The 23,071-nt window shown below is 30.9% G+C and overlaps 1 protein-coding gene across 1 annotated transcript; it reads right to left on the bottom strand.

The window, feature by feature from the left end:
• Positions 1-2,645: 2,645 nt before the first annotated feature.
• LOC132303360 (protein TIFY 9-like) lies at positions 2,646-5,831 on the bottom strand. The gene is made up of 6 exons (XM_059800599.1): positions 5,596-5,831; positions 5,278-5,464; positions 4,926-5,007; positions 4,701-4,806; positions 4,527-4,584; positions 2,646-3,341 (listed from the first exon to the last, which is right to left on the bottom strand). Exons 1-6 carry the CDS (start codon positions 5,696-5,698, stop codon positions 3,263-3,265), a joined length of 615 nt encoding a protein of 204 aa, XP_059656582.1. The 5' UTR covers positions 5,699-5,831; the 3' UTR covers positions 2,646-3,262.
• Positions 5,832-23,071: the final 17,240 nt, after the last annotated feature.

Consider the following 23,071-nt stretch of genomic DNA (forward strand, 5'->3'; position numbering starts at 1 on the left):
GACCATTTTATGGTGGGGATTGAGGCTTGGGTAAAGCCTCATCATTTCTGGTGCATAACAGGTCTTTCAGCACTTTCTCGAGTCATTTCGGTCGAGCGATGGCCTTTTGGATTTAATTGCACAGTAAAAACTCATTTTCCAGTAGCTTAGGATTTGTTTTGGTCACAACCGGTTGACCGGTTCTTCATTTCTGCAGACCGAAGTGACTTTTCCTCAAAATGCAGTTTTTTGGTCATTCTGGGTTCATTTCGGCCGACCTAAATGTCATTTCAGCCGACCTCAATGCCCCAGATCTTTTTCTCCTTTCAGTTTCTTATCAGCTTTGCTTCTTTAACTTCAAATAGTCATAACTCCTTCATTCCTAGTCCAAATTGGGTGACTCTTAAGTCTAAACTCAAGGATTTTGAGTCAGATTTCCAATGGCACCAATGCCATTCTTAGATTCAAATCACAGTGGGTGTTATTCATGTTTTAGTGAGATAGTCTCAAATTTTGTTTAAACCGAGAATGGGAATCTTGTATGATTTTTGGCCAAAGTTCTTAGAACCTCATGGAATGTTGTGACATGATTAATTTAGGTTGTATGGACCTCATTTGACTTACTTGGAGTCAAATTTTCCTTCTTATTTGTAAATTGACCATTTTGCCCTTGATTAACGGATTTTGTCGTTTTAACCCTCGTTTGCTCTTTCGTTCTCTTTGAGTTTCGTGACTTCATGAAAGGTCACATTAGTATCTTAAGGATCATTTATATCTTTAGAGACTTTGGTTTTATCTTTCGCTTCCGCATTTCGGATCCGTTACTGGGTTAACTTTCGGGTCATCATTGATGTACCGAGTTACAAAACTTGAGCCGTCACAAAATCTTTGTTGTGTGTGTGTGTATATATATATATATCGACTACGTAGATGTATCTTTCATCAGCTCTCCATTTGGGTTGTTGCAGAAAGGACTTGTTTGTGAGTTTTGACACATCTTTATTATATTTTTTAGGTCCTCGTCAGTAACAGGCTTAAAGGTTGTTCATGCATAGTAGAGACTAGTCTTCATCACTCTTCTGGTGTCGTCGTCGCCGTAGGATTTTCATTATGTCTTTATTATTCAGTTTTAGACATTTATTATTGTTTTTAGTTATGAGATTTTAATAGGGGTCCATGATATAAATTCCTAAGTTGTATTCTAGATGATTCTTTACATTTGGGAATTATTGGATTTATTTAAAGGATTATTTATTTATCATTTAGTTTCCATTTTCATCTATATTATTTATTTCTTATTATACTTTTGTATTCTGTATTCGTTTATTATCATTTTGTTTTTGATATCCCCTGGTTTTGGGTGCGGGCCTGATCAAGCCGTGTCTCCGAAATTGGGATCAAATTAGGATTAATACTTATAACTTAAAAAATAATAATAATAATAATAGAATTGTGACTACAAGTACACAATCATGGTCAAGAGAATATGTAAATTGCATCAATAAGCAGAACCCGTCAAATACAAGCATGAATTATCTACCGACCTACTTCTACACTAGTGTTGTAGCACAACCCATCAAATCTAAGCATGAACTATCAAACCAATTACGATTACGATAATTGAAAAAGAATGGTTGTTGTGTCAAAAAATAGCATTTTGGATGAAATGCACCATTGGAGCAGAATTGCTAAAATATAATATTTTGTCACTGTAACTCCTTTCAAAATATAGTTTTGGCATGAAAAAATAGCATTTTGCATTGAAGATACTTTTATATGAAAATTTTACTAATTTTTCTATTACGCATCTTTTATAGGGTTGTAAATAGAAAATTCATGAATTTACTGTCTCATAAAAGTTTTCATAATAATGAAAAACTGAACTAATTTATAATTTCGGTTAAAGAGTAACAAAATTAACAATTAATAGAATGCCCAAATTTTTTTTATTTTTATTTTTTTTTACCCTAAAATTTTTATTTTCTAAAATTATCTTTTAAATTTTGTATTTCTTCTCTTTATTACTCTTTAAATTTTATGTAATTTTTTGAATCGATGTCCAATTTTTTTTCTCTTTCAAATTTCTCTCATTTTTCTTTCCTTTTAAAAATTTTTGTTAACTATTTATCTTTCTTATAGGTAATTTTTCTTCTTTACCTTTTGATTTGAAAATTTTATATTTATTGTCATATTTATTAATATTATTATTATTATTGTTATTTAATTTCTGACTCCACCCCTACGAGAGATCATACCATCACAACTAATGTCCATTAATCAATTTTAATAATTTTGTAAATCCCTCCATGTATATTTTACTTGGGAGAATTATGAATTTAAATACAACTAAGACGGAGAAATGAATTTCCAATAATTTATTAGATTTCAAATTTAGAGAGACCTTAAGATAGATTGATCAGTGTTGGCATATATTACCGGTAAGAAAAATTGGATCTAATTTTGCAAAATCAGCTCTCTTCAGATATAAGTTCCAGAGCTGGTAATAAATGACCCAACCCATGAACCCGCCCATAACCGTCCAATAATTAATGGACATGGGTGAATCATTTTCAACCTGAACACTTTTAACCTTTAACCGGATCCAAACGCGACCTTTTGCCACCCCTAGATATAAATCATACAACCGAATTACGGAAGAGCCAAAATATCAAACAAGGATAGATATATTGAATCATACATTCCAACCCCTCCTACATTACACTACAATTCCATTTCAACATTGCACTCAGGATGAACAAAAAGCACTGTGAACAAGGGTTGAGTCTCCAAACAAGAAATAACAGCTTAAGCATCCATTTCGAACTGAACTGTAGAGAAACTCCAACTAACAGCCCTCAATATTGCCTGTCGCAGCACATAGGGTTTCAGCCACCGAAGGATCAGCAATAACAGAGAAGTAGCTCCTGCTCCATCCCCCGAGAACCGGTTAACAAGGAACCATATCCAGAGCGGACTACCATATCCAGAGCAGACTGATAGTCCATAAAGCTACCAACAACCATTGATAATGTAAGCATTTCTCTCTTTCCACACACACCAGCACACAACAGCAGCCAAGTCTTGTAGATGCAACCTGTCTCTGGCTTTATTCCATTTCAACAATGGCTGCTTCAAAATTGCCAACCCTCTCTCCAATTTCGTTTTCCCTACTTCCAAATAACACTAATAAAACGAGCAATGCCTCTTTTATATAATAATATAAGCCACCTTCCTGGTCTATTCTCCATCTATCCATATGTCTCTCTCCCCCCTACCTTTTTTTTTATTGTTTAGGTCCGGAAGTATTGTGGACCAAAAATGGATAGTCGGCAGGAGAACCATATGGTGAAGCCAAAGTCAACCTGCAAACATTCAAGACCGCGTGTTATTAGTATATTTGGTCTTACTAATTATAAAGACACGGTTTTGAAACATAAATAAATGAATTGAAGCAGTACATGAATTCAAGAAGCAATTTGTTTAGAACTGAAAACTTCAGAATGAATATGTTAATGTGGTTGTTGGGACTTGTTAAAGCACAACTTTAAGAGGCAAGAGTAATGTTTGTGGAGTAAATGTTAATCTGTCAAGAAATTTTCTAATGATTTAGCTCATCGCTGACACAAAAGCTCCCACGTTTTTTTATCAATTAGGCAAGACTGATTTGGACTTCAAATGCAACCAAAAGATTCGGTCTCGCATAGTCCAGTATTTTTGGTAGAAAGCACCTAGGAACATTCAAAGTTTAACCGCCTTACTATTTTCTAAAGTCAACTGTTTGAAGGGTATGATCGCTCTCTAATACGTTCTTGTCCACATAAAAAATCAATCGAATAATTCAATACTAGCATGGCCGACTACTATTGAAGAAGTAGTATTGTCTCAATCACTTGAATCAACCTATATATATATATATATATAATTGTAGTTAAGAACATTAGGGAAGGGTGTACAATGAGAAAGACAATAACAGCTTAAGGTTAAAGAAAACACCGTAACATAGATGAAAAATAACATTTTAAGATTCATTTGAAAAAGAAATCCATCCAACTAAGACTAGGGTTTTTTATACAGAGTGTTCCAGTACAAGTCAACATGAAGGGTCCCTGTGACCGTGTTTTTTACTTTTCATGAAGTAAATGGAATGAAGGGAAGACTGAATCAACCATATTTTTCCATTCAACAATAATAAAGGTTTTTTTTTTTTTTTTGGTTTGATGAGATTTGCCATAATTATACCCACCACTCCTTTTGTGTGAAAAATTATATTGGCTTTTTTTATTAGTACTTGTTAGACATAATTTTGTAATAAATTCTCTCTATTAACGGTCAAGAATAGTCTAAAATGATTTTTGTTGATGTTTTACTAATTTGAAATTTCAAAATACCAATTTTCCCTTTTCACAAATACAAAAATGATAAAGAAATCATATACTCAATTAACTTGTAGAATTAAGTGACTAATAGAGGTGGTTAGTGTAATTTTTTTTTTTAAAGAACATAAGTAAACTAAATTGAATATATAATTAGGAGGTCAAGTCTGTTACCTCTCTTTGCGCTTCTGTAAGAAGCTCTGTAATGACTTCCTCCTAGCGATTGGTAGATCTGTACAAAACCCATTTTCCTTCTTAACTTCCAAAACACAATTTAATAGATATATATATATATATATATATATGAAGAAAAATAGAAAGTAAAAAATAAATATTAAAAACACTCACCTCCATTGTTGAGTGTCTCAATAAGCTGTCCTTGGTTGCTTTTGGAATCTGATGATTCAACAGCTTTCGGGACTCCTTTCTCGGCAAGTTTCAAAATATTCTCAGCCTAAAACCAATCCCAAACAACTTTTAATTAACATTTAGAATACATTCCAAAATACCCTAATTCTTTTTTAAAAAAAAAAATAGAAATAAAAGAATATTATATTATAATTTATAACAAACCTTGTTTTGAGGGACATCAAAAACAGCGACGGATCCATTGTAGAAAATCGTCAGAGGAGCTCCTTCACAACACGAATTCGGCCTAAAAACCAACAAATGCATTTCATCATTTTCATATATAGAGAGAAAAATAATACACCTAAATCTAGAAATTAAGGACTTGTTTGGTTAATTCTGTAAAATAAAAGAAAAAAAAACTGTTTTATAGAGCTACAAAACAGTTCTCTGAAAATGGGTCTTTCAGAAAGGACTATTTAAAACCCTCAACCAATCAGATTTTTGTAAAAATGTTGTTCTCCAAAGACTGAAGCATCTAGAAATTAAGCATCTGAAATTTGAAATGTTTGGGTACCTGAAGATAGGAGTATAAACAGGCAAAGCAGGAAAGAGAGTCTGATCATCTTTCGGAGACGACGGAACCGAAATCGACTTGTTGGTATTATCAAAGGAATCCCCAATCAAACTCCGATTCACAGATCCAGATTCAATCACATTCTTCAGAAGCTCAGGATTCAACTTCGAAATCACACCCTGAATATCTGCATATACACATACATACATATATATATATATATATATATATAGTTAGATATAAAATTTTATGTGTATATATATAAAAGAAACAGAAATGTTGTATATTGAATGCATAGTGGTGTATATATATACGAACCACGAAAGCTTCTTCGGCGATTAAGGAGCTTATTCTGAGGAGTAGATTGGGGAGAGCTCTGTTTCTCCATGGGAAAGAAATCCAGTTCTACAGTTCTTGACATTTTGATATTATGAGATTTTGTTGATTGTTGGATGTTTTGAAGCAGAGAAGAAGAGATGGGAAGGAATTGAGAGAAAGAAAGGAATATATATGGAAAGAGGGAAAGGCATATGAATATAAGCACGAGATAAATGAGAGATGAGGAGTGTTGAAGACTTTTCTTGTTTGTTAATTGTTATTATTGTGTAGGGTGGGGTGGGTGGGTTCGCTTTAATTTTTTGAGAGGGCACAAATAGCACGTGGTGTCACATGTTAAGGGAGGATAGAAAAAGACACCAGCAAAATTACGGAACTAGCCTGTGGACCACTATGAATGAGGTTTGTTTTTTTTGGTTGGTCTACCTTTGCATTCGCGTGATGTCTTTCATTTTTTTTTTTTTTTTAAAGAGTTGAACGATGAAAAAGTTATTATTTTAAATATAACATATTATTTTATAATTAAGAGCAACTGTTGACAAAATAATTTTTTTAAGAACAAAATTTGCCTATTTACCGATCAGTATGTCATTTTTACTGAAGAATAATGTGATTCAATCACAAATACACATATAAACTAAAGTGATAAATAAAAAAATTAGAATTTATTTCAAACAAAGTTATTGTCTTTATTTATTACCAACCTAATTCTGTAATTAGAGTGTATTTGTGCATTTGTGATTAGACCACATCAACAATAAGTAGGGATGACCTACTCACAGGTGAGTAGACAAGTCTTAACCTTATTTTAATCTATCAGTTACAAAGTACAAGAGTTAAAATCATAAAACCCCATCCAATTTCAAAATCGTGCATAAAACTTGATAGAAATTTTTTTTTTTTTTTTTTTTTTTTTTTTTTTAAAAAATCTCTAAACTAACAAAACTTATCAAGTTGCCCCTAAACCTATGACCGACCTGTTAAATAGATTGTGAAATGTCAAATTTGACTTTACTATTTAATATTAAATTAAATACAATAATTATTATTATAAAATTACAAAAATACCTAGCCTTCTTTCCAAGCACTTCCAAAGTCAAATTTGAGTTAATAGCATTTAATTAATATTTTTGTAAGCACTGTGCCGTATTTTTATAATTTTAAAATATAATTATAATTTTTAATTTAATGTTAAATAATAATGTCAAATTTGATATTTCACAATTTAGTTAACGGGTCAGTCACGGGTTTAAGAGTAATTTGATAAATTTTGTGAGTTTTTTTTATTTTATTAAAAATTTTATGCACAATTTTAAAAATAGAAACAGTTTTTGTGATTTTAAGCATTTCTTTTATAACTATCATTTCGTTTGTACTTATGTTTGGTTGAAGCTAACTCTAGCTTCCAACAAAGTACTGCAATTTAGTGTTTTAACCTGTCGAACAAGGAGAACGAACAGTTAATGGTTGAAAAAGATGAAGCTAAATGACGAATGTGGAAAATCATAACCTTGCAATCAACTCTCTCAATTAATTCAAAAAAAAAAAAAAACTCTCAATAAATTAGTTGAGATATGTGAAAGATCAAATGAAGCTTTAAAAAATATGTCATTTTTACTTTTATCTTCTTACATGGACTAGACCGATTAATATATTGGACTCTTATATCCAATCTGATCATCCCAATATATATTCAATAAAAAATTCGATAACATGTTAATGATTCAGTTTCGCTCACTTGTTATCTTAGCAAATAGAATATTAGATTAAATCAATAATGATGCGAACAAAATTATATATATATATATATCTTACAAATATTAAATATATAAGTTATAAATATTAATTTTTTATTATTAAATTTATATATATTAATTATCTACTATTAAATTTATTTAGTTGCATAATTATATAATGCATGTACTATTTTATATACTAATAACTTTTTCAGTCCATCTAAACTTATAGTTAAACATGTCAATGGATTTAATTTTTATTCGAATTCAAATTCAGGTCAATAATTATGATATGGTTTTAAACATTAAATCAATAATTCGTTTGCAATTAGAATTCGTTATTTCTTTAACTAAAAAAATTAAATATAAATTATGGTAAATCCAACATGAACCCCATCCATTTACATGACTATAATAAATAAAGAAAATAACATTTTGCCAATTTCAAAAAAAATGGTAGCTGAAATGTGGACATTCTAGAATACGTTTGTTTTTTTCCAAACAAATAAGACAATTTTGACCTCAAACTTCAAAATTTGATTTGATTTGATGGCAGTGCATCTTTAAAAAGCATATGCTTTTTCAGTTTTTACTAAACTATGAACATCATCATCTCCAAATTCGGAAGAAACGTGTTCCAAACTTCAAACATCAAAGATTTTTAGTTGCTTTCAACATATTCCTTTAGCTAAACTGTAAACATAAGAACCATTCAATAATTTTTAACTTTATCAACATAAGCTCTTTTATTTTTTATTTTTTTTAATTGCTTTCAACACCTTCCTTTAGCTAAAGTTTAAACATAAGAATCATTCAATATATATATATTTTTTTTTGCTTGGATTGGAACTCCCAGAACGATTTTCTTGATAATGTTTTTGAATACCAATTTTTTAAATTTTTAAAAACTATTTTTAGAATTACAAATCAAGCAGGCCCAAATTGCTTTACCACATCTTTCTTGTCTTCGCAGAAGGACAACTGCTATACAAAATATTATGTGTGCGAAGGATTTGGATCCTCTCATCTTATCTTTCATTTGTATTTCTTGAAGAAAATCTAACATTTTGTAAATAATTACATTATTTCATAATTTAATTACAACAAATTTTTAATTATATGAGGACATGTTTATACTTATAAATGTATTCAGGCAAAAGTGCAAAAAAAAACCTCCCCGAAGTTTCATCAAATGAGCGCAATACTTCCCTTGTGGTATAAAAGTGAGCAAGTCAGTTCCTATAGTTTCAAAAGTGAACAATTTGCCCCTTTACATTTTATTTACATCCACTTTCTTTTCATATTGTGATGCACATGATTGATAATTTTTATCAATCCCAAAAATACCCTCCAATATAACTGTTCTAATCAAACCTATTTTTGTTCTCTCCTTTCCATTTGCATCCACTCTCTATGCTCTCCCTCCAAGGTCATTTTATTTAAACACACACATATATATAATGTATTTTATTATAGTAAGTTGTGATATATATAAATTATTGTTGGACCATATATATATGTTCATGCGTATTTATTTCACTTCTGTCTTTTCTAGCCACTAAAAGAATTTTGGGAACTAGACTATATCAATGGTCTGTAATGTAATACAATATAACCAAGGATAAAATACAACCATGAAAGGTCAGTTAAATCCCCTCTTATATATGATTTGAAATGTGGAGTTGTAAATTCATTTTTGTTGTAAAAGCCTTCTTCATTGCTCACCTTAAAATAGCTTTCAAAGATTTCATTTAGTTGAAACTTTAATAAGTTGCTAGTTAGTTTTGTGCTATGAATGATTTTTCGTCTGTTCGTTCTCTACTGAACGAAGCCATGAATACAAATGAGGAAGCGTTACAAAAAAATAAATAAAGATGAGGAAAAAGTTAATGGACACGTGTTCTCCAATTCTGTAGAAAAAAAAAAAAAAAAAAAAAAAAAAAAAAAAAAAAAAAAAAAAAAAAGGAGTAGAAAACCCATTCAGCCCGAGTTCATATAAACCAGACAGAGGCCCATATGAGGATTTACAACACTTAGGTCAATTTAGGGCCATGTAATACCCCTATTTATTATAGAGGGCATTTAAGATATTTTGTCTTTTATTTTTTATTAAAAAAAGTTAGTAATAGGGGGTAGTGTGGTAAATACACAATGACATTGAGTGAAAAAAGGTCCAAGGTGAGATGTAAGGGGAGAAGTTACTCACTTTTCTTTTGAAACTACAGAGACCAATTTACTCACTTTTATATCGCAAAAAGATATTGTGCTCACTTAATAAAACTTCAAGATTTTTTTTTTTTTTTTAACACTTTTGCCATGTGCCCAAATCATCACGTGAATAATTTTAAACTTTCAAATTAAAGAGACATCCCTTAAGATAGGATCCTTGTCCATACTTTTGTGAACTATTACTATTATTGTTCTTGTAAACAAAATACCAACTAGGAAAACCAAATTCAAGTACTAATTGATGGTGATAAAAATAAAAAAATAAGTACCATAAACTATAAAAATATATATATATAAATAAATAAATCTAATAATTATCTACATAGTTTGTAATAATTCTAAAGTTGCGCTTTAATTAGATTGAACCAATGAAATTTTTTTTTCATCAGCAAGAAAACTCACACACACCAACCACATCACTCACGCACCCATTTTGCTCTATTGGAGACCCAAATGCTCATCATCCACTTTAAAATATATAGGAGATACTACTGAACCACAAGGCCTTCGGTGAATGTTAAATAAGAGAGAGAAATATATGATGTATTGATATATCTAATATGAGAATATATAGGGGTTTATATAGGTGACAAGATGTGTGGAGAATAAGAAAACCTAAACCCTAAATGATAAACCTATACATGATAATAATATATTCTACAATATATGCTAACAATACATGGTAACAATATATTCTAACAACCCGCCTCAAAATCAAGGTGGATTGAATGAAACCATCTCGAATTTGGAAATGAGATCTTGAAAGTGGCATAGCAGAAGCGATTTGGTGAAAACATCAACGATCTAATCATGTGAAGTGATGGACCACAACTGAAGAATATGATGATGAACAAAATGACAGTTAATCTCAATATGTTTAGTGTATACGCTCGTGAAAAATAGTGCAATCTGGATTGTACTCCTATTATCATAATAAATAGGAGTGGCGGTGGATGAAGAAATTCCCATGTCTTGAAGGAGCCAACGCAACCACAGAAGCTCAGAGGTAGTATTAGTAAGCACTCTTTATTCAGCTTCTCTGTTAGATTAAGTAACCATAGTCTGTTTCTTGCTGTGCCAAGAGATAAGTGAATCACCAAGAATAAAACAATAGCCTGTGGTGGAACAACGATCTGTAGGGTCTCCTTCCTAATTTACATCTGAATAGGTACGAAGAACAAGCGATGACTGAGAAGAAAAATGCAGTCCATGAAACATAATGCCTTTCTCAATGGTGATTTACTCAAGGAAGTGTACATGCAGCCTCCTCCAAGTTATCTTCTCATCTTCCTAATAAGGTGTGTCAACTTAGATGTGCTTTGTATAGTCTCAAACAGGCACCGCGAGCTTGGTTTGCCAAATTCAATCAAACTGTCTCTCAGTTTGGCTGCTCAGTTAGTCCTTATGACTATGCTTTTATTTGTTTAATGCATCGATCAGGGTATCATTCTCCTTTTACTTTATATTGATGATACGATCATCACTAGAGATGATTTGACGAAAATTCAAGAGCTCAAATAGTTTTTTAGTCATCAGTTCGAGATAAAGGATCTTGGGGATGACATGGCGACGACTGACATGGCAATTTTGGGATGTATGCTGACATGGCATTGACGAAGTGGTTCTGATGCTCTGTGGCGTGTGACGACACGTGGGATGCGTAGTGGTGTAGATCTGATGCGCTTTGGTGCGTGGAGGTGCGTGAGGCCCCTTGGATGCTGACGTGGGCGCATAAAAGCGCATGAAAGGCCAAAAAAATTGGCAGAACCTTGCGACGGCGCGTGCTGGCTTTGTTTTGGCTATTTTTAGTGCCGGCGGGATGATCTAAGTCTGAATGCTCTGAATTGTGAAAGAACTTGCTGAAGATCAGATTCAAACAACTAACAAAATGTATTTCTTGATGAACTTATTGGAAGCCACCAAAAATAAATAAAATAAAGAAGATGGAGAACTTGGCTGTAATACCATGTTAAATAAGAGAGAGAAATATATGATGTATTGATATGTCTAATATGAGAATACATAGGGGTTTATATAGGTAATGAGATGTGTGGAAAGTAAGAAAACCTATGCCTTATATAGTAAACCTATATATAGGGGTGGCAAATTACGATATGACCCGCCAACACGACTCGAATACAACACAAAATAAGCGGGTTTAAATTGAACTTAAATGGGTTTGGGTCATAAATAAGTTGACATAATCAACCAGTTTACTTAACCATGTCAAGTTAGGGTTGAGAAGTTCAATCCATGTAACTCGTGTATGACCCATTTAATTCAACATGTTATAATCATGGATATGATCTATATAATATGTTACTTGTTTAAACCTAATTACTATGGATAGTGAAATTATTTCAACATAAACCTTGTATACGTTTAATGATTTTTCTTCTTATTTTGAATATTTGAATTAATTGTGACAAAATTTTCTATTATTTATTAATTGATTAAATATTAAATATCTCGTTTTGATAAACAAATCATTAAACGGGTTAACATATTTATCCATTTAATAAACGAGTTGGGTTAATATTGATGATTCTTGATACGATTATTGGATTTACTGTTTAGTAAAATTCCCTTAGATCGACACGACACGATTGTGATTAGGGGTAAGCAAATTATCCGTCAATCCTGTCTAAACCAATTCGATCTGTGTGGCTTAGTTCGGTCTTCAAATCTCATGGTTCGGTGATGGTTTAGAAAAATAGCAATCTACTATTTGCGGTTTGGTTAACGGAGTGAGCCCTGAAAAAATCAATTCGATCCGTTAACCAATCCAATCCGATCCGTTACCTTAATTATATATTAATATATTATATATGTATTTAACTATATATATACCTACTGTATTTCTATTTTTTATTTATTCATTATTTTATATATATATATATATATTATGCTAATGAGTTACTGTGCTACTATTTAAGTGTTTTGTTTTGTCTTATTTGGATAATTTATAGGCAAAAGAGCAAAAAACCCCCTCAAACTATCCCATTGTTGCATATTGCCCATTTGAACTATTTTTTGAAACAAATTACTCCCTTGAACTATCAAAAGTAAACAAAATGCCTCCTTAAAGGCCACTGGAAGCTAGTTTCCAACCAACTGAGGAGTACAATTACTAATTTACCCTTACTTTTTAATTTATTATAAAAAAATCAAAATATATGCTATCATGAAATGACCACTTTGCCCCTATCTTTTTTCCCCTTTCATTTTTTTTTCTCTGCATTTTCTTTTTATCTCTTTGCTCTTTCTTTCACATCCTTCTGCCGCCACCCACCATTGCCACCACCCCTCATCTCTCTTCTCTACTAATGTCGCCACCCATCATCTCTCTATTGTGAATTCCAATCACAATAAATTTCTTTCATCAGTCCCTCTCTCTACAAATACCTTCTTCTTCTTGTCTTCCCCTCATCCTTGTCTCTCTCTTTTTCCCCTTTCCTTCCATTCTCTCTGTAATAAATATATATAATAATACCCCCATGAAGAATATTCCATCTTCTTCTTTAGTCTGCTAGGACGACTTATATGTATCTCTCTGTCGTGCTTATGGGTTCGCATGGACTTACCAAAGGGTCTTTGGCTTTTCCTAATTACCCGGCACAGCTCATGTTCAAGTCCACCAAGGTGAACAGAAATTCTCGGGCCTTATAAACAATGAGTATATCAATTATTTGTTTAATAATTTTCTGTCCTTGTGAGACGCTAATTTGAGCTAGATAAAAGTTCTCCATTCTTTCAATCTTTATTCCGGTCTGAATTTGAATTATATTTGTGAAAAAAACAATTAAAATTGGGGGACATATGTATATACATTTTCATCCTGATCAAACATGAAGAATGATTTGACATGTACAATATTGTGATTGGAATTCACAATAGTGGTGGAGATGATGGGTGACGACATCAGTGGATCAGAAGAGAGAGGAGGGGTTGTGGCAATGGTGGGTGGCAGCAGAAGGAAGTGAGAGAGAGAGAAAGATCAGAGCAGAGAGATGAAAAGATTGAAAACGCATAGAAAAAAAAATGAAAGGGGAAAGAAGATCAGGGCAAAGTGGTTATTTCATGATAACATATATTTTGATTTTTTATAATAAATTAAAAAGTAATTGTGCTCTTCAGTTGGTCAGAAACTAGCTTTTGGTGGCCTTTAAGGAGCATTTTGCTTACTTTTGATTGTTTAAGGGGACTACTTACTTTCAAAAATAATTGAAGGGGGCATTATGCAACAATGAGATAGTTTGAAGGAATTATTTGTTCTTTTGCCTAATTTATATTTATTACTGTAATATTATTTAGTTTTTGATGATTTGCAACTCTATTTTGTTATTAGGTAATTTAAGTTCGCGGTTATATATGTTAAAAAGTTAGTAACACGTTTTTAATTACTAATTTGATATTTTAATGGGTCATAAAGTGTAATCATATTGGGTTGTTTGAAAAACCCAGTCTGTGAAAACCGAACTGATCCAATCCGTTATTTCACGGATTGGTTTGGTTTGAATTGAAGGTCTCCACGGATCGATTCGGTTTCAAATTTCACCAATCCGTGAAAACCGAATTGAATTGAACTTTATACCCAAGCCGAACCGATCCGACCTACGATCATCCCTAATTATAACCCACCAACAAAGATTGTTACCCCTACCTATATATGATAATAATGTATTCTACATTATATACTAAAAATACATGATAATAATATATTCGAATTAAAACTATGATTTGAATGATTTAATATGCACCCCCTCTAGGTGGATGAGTTAAGTTTTATGTAAATTTAATCTTATTAAACGTGTAAGATGGCACATTCAATCTTATTAAACGGATAAGATAGGACATTCAAGATACCTTTAAGATAAGATGTGATATATTTATGATTGTTCAAAGCATGTGGAGTATATGATGATGACTTTTAATTTACTCAAGACCTGATTAATTTTAAAAACACTCATTTCGAAATGGAAGCCGCGAATTGCGTGTCAAATACAAAAGTCCAGGCAGAAACCAACCTCCCTTGCATGAACAAGAGATAAAGCAAATAAATATCGACCCAATTTCGGATTCGGTAGACATCACTAACTTGAGGCGAGAGTCACACATTTCCCAACTACTAATTTATTTATTTATTTTTTTTATTCTTTTTTTTTTCTCTTAATTTTTTGAAATTATTGTATTTTAGTAAAACTACAATAAAATCGATCTCATAGCAGATATTATGAACATTCCTTTACTCTTCACTTGATAGGATCTCATGACATATATCATGAATTTTTCTTTTTTTAATGCTTCATTTGACACTTATGTTTTTAAACTTGAAACATAAGAGTTTATGAGAAAGTAAACTTTTTTTTTTATTTTTTTATTTTTATAAATTACTTAGTAATAGAATGAATTTTCATTTAAATGGAATGGTCATTTTAACTTTAAATTGCATACGATAAAAGGAATAGTTAGAATGAACATTTCATTCCATTTATGCACACCAAACATAACATAAAAAGAAAAAAAACGTAAAACATTTTTCAACGCACAAACCCCCAAGGGCTCAACTGACCCCTTCCCTTTAGTTACAACCGTTGTGCCAAATCAACAGTACAACCAATGAATACAAACACTCACTGAAGTAAAATAGTTGAATTTATCTTAATTTACTAAACCATTAGGCGTCCATTTGCTTTAGGGTATGTTTGGTTAGCCGAAATTTGATGGTGGAAAGTGAAAAGAAAAGAAAGTGAAGTAAAAGAAAAGAAAATTTAGTTTCTATTATGTATTTGGTTAGCTTGAATTCTTTTAAAAAAAATTGTGAAAAAATATTGTTTCATTAGTTTGGATGGTAGGAAAGTGAAAAAAAAAAAAAAAATTTATATACCAAAAATATCCTTACTAATTTAACATAAATAATATACATAGCATAAAATATATATATAAGGTTGGGTTATGAATAGGTATATATATATATGTCCAAATACAAATTTGGTAATTGAATAATTTTTTAAATTTTTTTAATTTTAAGTTTTTATTTTAAGGTTGCAATATATAGTAGGACTCTACTACTGTACTAGATTAGTTCACTTCTTTTGTGAGTGTGGAGAAGAGTTCTAATTTTAAGAATCATAAAAGTGTAAACTAATACCAGAATTCTAATATATTTATGAAAAAATAGATTAATGAATAAATAATTAATAAGGGCATAATAAGGAATCAAAATATAATTATACACTAATAATTAGTGTATAATTGTATTTGTTTTCCTTTCTTGCTAGTTGAACCCTTAGTGAAAATATTGTATTGATTGATTGTATTAATGATTTGACACAATTGTTCGTAATCAATAATTTTTTCTTTTTCAATTAAAAGCTACTGATAATTTTTTTCTTTTTTAATTAAAAGCTTGATAATTTCATATTACATTCATGGTTTTCAGGATTATATATTGACCCATACCAATTACATATTAAATTTTAAAAAATATCACGTATCGATTGATATAGGACAAACTATAATTACATTTTAATGGTGTAATTCTCATTCAATTATACATTTCAAATAATTATGTACATGTATCTATATTTGTAACACATGTTTTTTTTCCCTCTAAATTCTGTCTTACCAGGCATATATGAGAATAGGTGGATTAGGTCAACAATCCCACTCAAAGGAAGCCTTGTTTTAATATATTCTTAGGTTTGGACTTGACAGTAGTGGTCGACAACACCCTTATGATATTGATTGATGTTGGTTATTTCAAACACGTTTGTACAGTGCATCGACACCAATTTCAATCACGTGATACTTGAGAGTTTTATTATGCCTGTGAGTTTTGCCCGGTTTGGCATGACAGACTGTGTGCGCTTTGTGCTATTACTGGGTCAATACCATAAAATATCTCAATCCACAGTTTTCAAACAACCCCAAAATTACGCAATTGAAACTTCCTTTCACGAAACCCCAGTTTTTATTTTTGTGTTCATTTCTATTTTTTATTGATTTTTATTTTTTTTAACTTGTTTCACATGTTAACAAGCTCCTTGAAGCATGGTAAGTAATCGTTGATGGTCTTATTCAAAAATGGGTGAGTGAGTCTGTTTTTCTCTATTTTCAAATTTAAATTGATTATGCTTCGTTTAAATTGAGAGATTTAAAGGAATTTGAAAAGAAAAGAGAGTTTCGGAGAGAAAAGAAAGAAAAGAATAATGACTAGTGTGTTTAGATGAAGAAAATCTGATAGAAAATAAAGAATTAGAAAAGATTCTAACTAAATCCCTCCCATTTTGACAAGATTTTAGGGGAATTGAAACAATTTAAGTAAATTTTTTATTAAAAACAAAATTTGTGTTCAAAATTCTATACACAAAATTTATATTACATTGAAGTTCTAAGTCAATAACAATATTAGGGCAAATCAAATTTGCCGCTTCTCTAACTCCTCTTCTCTCGCGTCGCTGCTTCTCTAACTCCTCTTCTCTCGATAGAGTTTCTTACCCAAAAAAGATAGATGATTGGAATTGAATTCCTTAGAAATGTTGTTATAAATTGGGTTTAATTTCCAACTCTAAGTTAGAGTTGAGATTGAAATTGTATAATTGGAATCGAGTTCCTTAAAAAGGTTTACTTAAAAAAGGCTTCTGCATTAGCATTTTAGTTAGTTCATTCTCACTGAGAATTGTTTGATTTTGTTTCTAGAAATTTTATTTAGTTTAAGATGTGATTTGAAGCTTAAAACTACAAAATAATTAAAAAATTTACCACCAAACAGTCACAGACATGTGACTTGGTTATGCATCAGCTTCAACAATTAAGACTTTTGGACTTGTCATGGATTTTGTTTCACGATTTTGGCTTTAAAATTCTGAAATTCTACATGGAACCACATAATGGAGAAATCGATTTTTACTCGGTTCTTGGATTGGAACCATCTGCGACCAAGGCTACATTGAAGAAACAGTAAGGAACAAAAGCGTTGGAGCTGATGGAGCATTCAAACTTTGAAAACAAGTTATTTTATTTACATTAAATACAAAAAAGTAATATAGCAATTTAATTATTATCCTTTTTTTTTTTTTTTTCCTTTCATTTTTATCCAAATAAAAATATTATGCTTTTTTTTCTTTTATCTCCTATCTATCTAAATATGAATATAAATTATAACTTTTCTTTCCTTTCTTTCATAATCATTTCATTTCTTTTCTCTCCTATATATCCAAATAAAGGCTTTGGCTTGTTTAGATAAACATAAAAATAAAAAATAAAAAATGATAACAAAAGAAATAATAGTAATAACATGAAAGAATATGATAGAATTAGTTAATAAAAGATAATAAAAGAAATATTAGTAGTAAGAAAAGTAACTAGAGAAAAGAAAAGAAAATAATAAAAAAGAATAATACATAAATTACTATCATACTCTTTTATAAGATATTATAAGATAAGTAATTTGGGGTTATGAAAATATTACTTTAAGCCACAATCATTTTTTTTCAAATATATATATATATATATATATATATATATATATTTTAGAGAATAACACATGGGATTTGGAGGAATAACTATTCCTTCAAATCTTTTCTAATAATTTCTTTTATCTCCACTAAAAATTACCTTAACACAATTTTCACTATCCCTTATTTTTTTATTTTTCCTTTCCAAATTCCTTCAAATCAGTGGATGAAGCCCTTAACTTTTTTCCTCCTCTCCCTCGCCCTTTCTTAAGTAAATTTCCCATATATAAGGGTGTCTATTTGGGATTGACTTATAAATTTTTATTTTTATTTTCAAAATCATGAACTGATTCAATCATAAATTTTGCCCAATTTTTGGCCAATTAATCACATAACTAATCCAAATGTATTAAATAAGATTATGATTTAATTTTTTTTTTCTTCTTTTATTATTGACAAAAAATTTATACACACCATTTTATTCCTCCAACTCTTACCATCAACTTTAAATGATAGAGGGAAAATATTAGTAGGGCACAAAACCTTGATATAAAAGCACATCGAACTCATTCAAGTAAAATTTAATCTTATTAAACCTATTAGATGGGACATTTATGATACATTTCAATATATATATATATATATATGTGGGGTTAATGATGGTTCATTATGAGTATGATTGACTTTTAATTTACTTGAGATTTTATTACTATATATATATATATGTGTGTGTGTGTGTGTGTGGGGAAATGATGGTTCATTATGAAGTATTGACTTTTAATTTACTTGTGATTTTCTTACTCCAGATACGTTGAAATTTCAAATCACACATTTTGAAATGGAAGCCGCAAATTGCGTGTCAAATACAAAAGTCCAGACACAAACCACCTCCTTTTGCGTGACCACAGATAAAGCAGATGAAGATGACCCAATTTCGGATTACGTAGACATCACTGACTTGAGGCAAGAGTCACACATTTCCCAACTACTAAGTTCCTTGTTTTTGACCTTTTGTTTTCCTCTCTTATTTTTTTAAATTATATATTTTTTTTAGCAAAATTACAATAAAATCGATCTCATTGCAAATATCATGAACATTCCTTTACTCTTCATTTGATAGGATCTCATAGCACATATTTATTGTAGTAGTTCTCAAATTTTGTAAGATTACATTTATCTCTTCTAACAATTTAATTTTTTTGTGATAAAGTCCTTCTAATTTTTTTATAAATTCAAATTTTAAAAAGTATTCGGAAATATCTTATTTAGTCAAAACAGTTATTTTTTTTTCCTATCTATCACGTTGAGTAATTTTTCCCTATCATCATGTTTGGTTATATGGATGGAAAGAGATTGCTTTAGACATTTTTTTAAATTTAAACAAAATAATTTGGTAAATATTCAGGAAAAAAAATAATTTGGTAATTAAATATAGAAAGTTATAACTTTTATTTCATATATATGCAATAATTATTCCTTTATTCCCTCTTGACTTTTGGAGGCATGAGAAGATGGAAGGCTGGAAGGATGCCTCACCTCCGTTTTTTTTTTTTTTCCTCACGTTTTTCTTTCCTTCCAACCAACGGTATCTTATCCTTCCATCCTTTCCATCTAACAAAATATTTAATTATCATATTTTGAACTAAAGAAATAGTACACAAATTACATCATCATGTTACCTATACTAAAATGGTTCTCTCTTTATATAAAAACATAAATAAATAAAAAGTAAATTGAACTAACACCCCTTTAAATTATGATAAATGTCATTCACCCACTTTTTAACAATAACACTCTTGAAATTTCAAATGTCATATCTACCCTTGATTATTTAATTCATTTATATATAAAAAAAAAAAAATATCAAATGCCCTAAAACACCCTCCTGTCATTCCATATACCACCACCATCACCACTACACCCACACATCTCCCATAACTTGCCATATCCCTCTCAACATTTAAATTTCACCATCATCGGAATCTCCGACACGTCGTCCGCTGCTGACAGACAAGTCATCTCTCCGTCCGGAGAACACTGTTGTACCTACTCCTTTGGGTTTCAATTGCTTGTGGAGTCTCTGTCTATACGACCCACTCTATCACATTGTATGATATTGTCTGTTTTGAGTTTGAAGGAGCTTTGTCCCAAAAAACTTCAAACCAATTGGAGTGACACACCTACATATATACCACTTCCCATTTCTACACCTAGGCGATGTGGGATTGTGTACATATAGCTTGTCTAATGTGGTAGCTTGCTAGTGCCTCACACCCGTTCACAAGGTGGCCACAATCACCCCCTTGGGGCCGAAGGTCCTCGTTGGCCACACTTTTGGTTCGTGAGGTTCTGATACCATTTGTAACGACCCACTTTTTATCTCAAAAGGCTTCCTACCAATTGGAGATAATACCACCATAATGTGAAATTATGTACCCGTAATTTGTTCAGAATGATAATCTGCCAGTGCCTTCATCCTGTTCACAAAGTCACGCACAATTCCACATATTCACATATATATATATATATATATATATATATATATATATTATTTTTTCCCTCTAAATTCTCTCTCTTACTAGGCACATGGGATAGAATAGGGGATTAGGCGAACAGTCCCCACTCAAAGGAAGACATATTTTCGTAGATTCTCGAGTTTGAACTTGACGGTGGTGGAGGACAACTCCCCTCATGATATTGATTGATGTTGGTTATTTCAAACACGAGATTCTTGAGAGTTTTATGTCGATCGGTTTTGCCGGGTTTGGCACGACAGAGACTGTGTGCTTCATGCTATTATTGGCTCAATACCATAAAAATATCTTTACCGACACACTTTTCAAACCCCAAAATTACGCAATTGAACCTTCCTTTCAAGTTTCAAATAATCCCAAACTAGTACCAACTACCAACCTTACCTCTGTTTTTAACAAGCTATTGTCAAATTTATTTGACTTTATTATTATTATTATTATTTTTGTTAAGTATTTGAATAAAAAATTGATTTGACATTTGATCGAATTAGAAGAGCATTTGAAGTATCTTGTTGGATCCTGTGGAGGGTAAAATCTCCACCAGTGGGCTCGACACATGTGCAGTAGGCACCTCCATTCATAACGCAACACGTGCTCAGACCAATTAGCGACCCGAACCGAGGAAGCGGTCGAATGGCGCAAGGTGTAACCGGTCCAGTCTAGAATTGACAAATCTGTCAGCCCACAAAAGCCCATAAATGGTACAGTAGAAGCCCGCTGGGATGCCTAGTCTGACCGAATCACTTATAATCCATGTATCATGGATGCCCTTTATTTCTGACTATAGCGTTTTTTCAGAAATGAGAAAAACAGAATCCTATACAACACAACATGAATACGTCGACATGTCAAATTTTAAAAATATAGGACAGAAATATGGCTTGAACGCGATTATATAAATATGAATTTTTATTTATATATATGTATTGAGTAATAGTATTATAAAATTTTAATTTATTTATATTTTTTATACTTGTAATGACTTTATATCGTACATATACATTTATTCACTTACTTTGTCATAATAATATTTTAATATCATTTGTGATCATATATGTATAATGTCAATTTTTCTTAAAGAAGAAGTTGAATAGTTTAGAAGATGTTCATATTACTTTTAAGATTATCAGGTAGGTTTGTGTTAAAAATGTTTGAAAGTGTCGCCTCCAAGACGTGTCAGCAAAGTGTTCAAAATAATAAAAATTTATTTTTTATTTACAGACACGTATATAAAGTGTTGGACACATATCCGACGAGTGTCCAACACGAGTACGACTCATTTGTAGAAGTGTCTGTACCTCATAACTTATAACACATTAAAGTAGGCCTCTACTAGGACTTACTTTAAAAACATCTCATGGTACCAATTAATTAGATTAGACTATTCGGCCTAAAAACTAGACCTAAGTATCATTACTCTATTTGGTTAGAGAGAAAACAATTTTTGCACCAAATTAAATGTGAACAAAAAAATAAGTTAGAGAATTCAAGTTTCTTCAAAGAGCATTGTGCGAGTTATTCGCCATGACCAAAAAAATAAAAATAAAAATAAAAATAAAATAATATTAATATTAATATAAATAATTCTAAATCCCAAATCCTAGATTAAACCATCAAAAATTTAAGTGAGGCCACACCCCTTAGGGGCAAACAAGTACGGAGTAAATAAAGACAAGAGAAAACTGTAGTAAGCCCAAATGGCAGCAAACAGAGCCCATCAAAGGGACAACCAGCCCATAATGAAATAAGCGCCGACCAATCCGAAAAGAGCTTTGGACTATACGGGATGTAACCCAAAAGGATATTCCCTTTCAATAATAGAGAAAGGGTTCATCTCCACTTTGTTATTCTTTCTTTAATATATTTGAAAAATATTTTATGACTTTCTCCTAAGTAATTTACTTTTAGCACAATATTATGTATATAATTTATTATTTTTATAAAATTTTAATTTTGATAAAGGGCTCCAATGCATCATTTATGGATGCTGCATCCATGACCTCTTGACCTCCGTTATCAAAGGTCCTATATAATTTGTCACATAAAATCTCTTAACTGAAAAGCAACTACAAACAAGGGCCGAGCTAGGATTTGAATTTAGGGGGCATAGTGGGAATTTTATTTTTAAATAAACAAAATTAATAAGAAGAAGAAAAAGAGAAAGAAAAATGAATTTTGAATGAAACAAATTAGAGTATGATTAAATAAGGAAAAATTAACCTTTTTAAAAAGGTAATTAAAAAAATTTTAAAGAGTAAAAGAGAAAATAGAAAAAGTTTTAAAATTTTTTAAAAACTAATAATTTTAGGGGGCATAATATACAAATTTCTATATATATATATATATTAAAATAAAAGAAAATAAAAACCACATACATATATATATATATATATATGGTTTTTATTTTATTATATATATATAAAGACAATTTGATTTGGTGGAGTTTTTTTTTTTTTAAATGTTGACCCAAGTACACACACACACATGGTGTTTTTTTAGT

Source organism: Cornus florida, unplaced genomic scaffold (assembly GCF_030987335.1).
Source record: "Cornus florida cultivar Cherokee Brave unplaced genomic scaffold, ASM3098733v1 CherokeeBrave_3.0.0_Hap2_Chr04, whole genome shotgun sequence".
NCBI lineage: Eukaryota > Viridiplantae > Streptophyta > Magnoliopsida > Cornales > Cornaceae > Cornus > Cornus florida.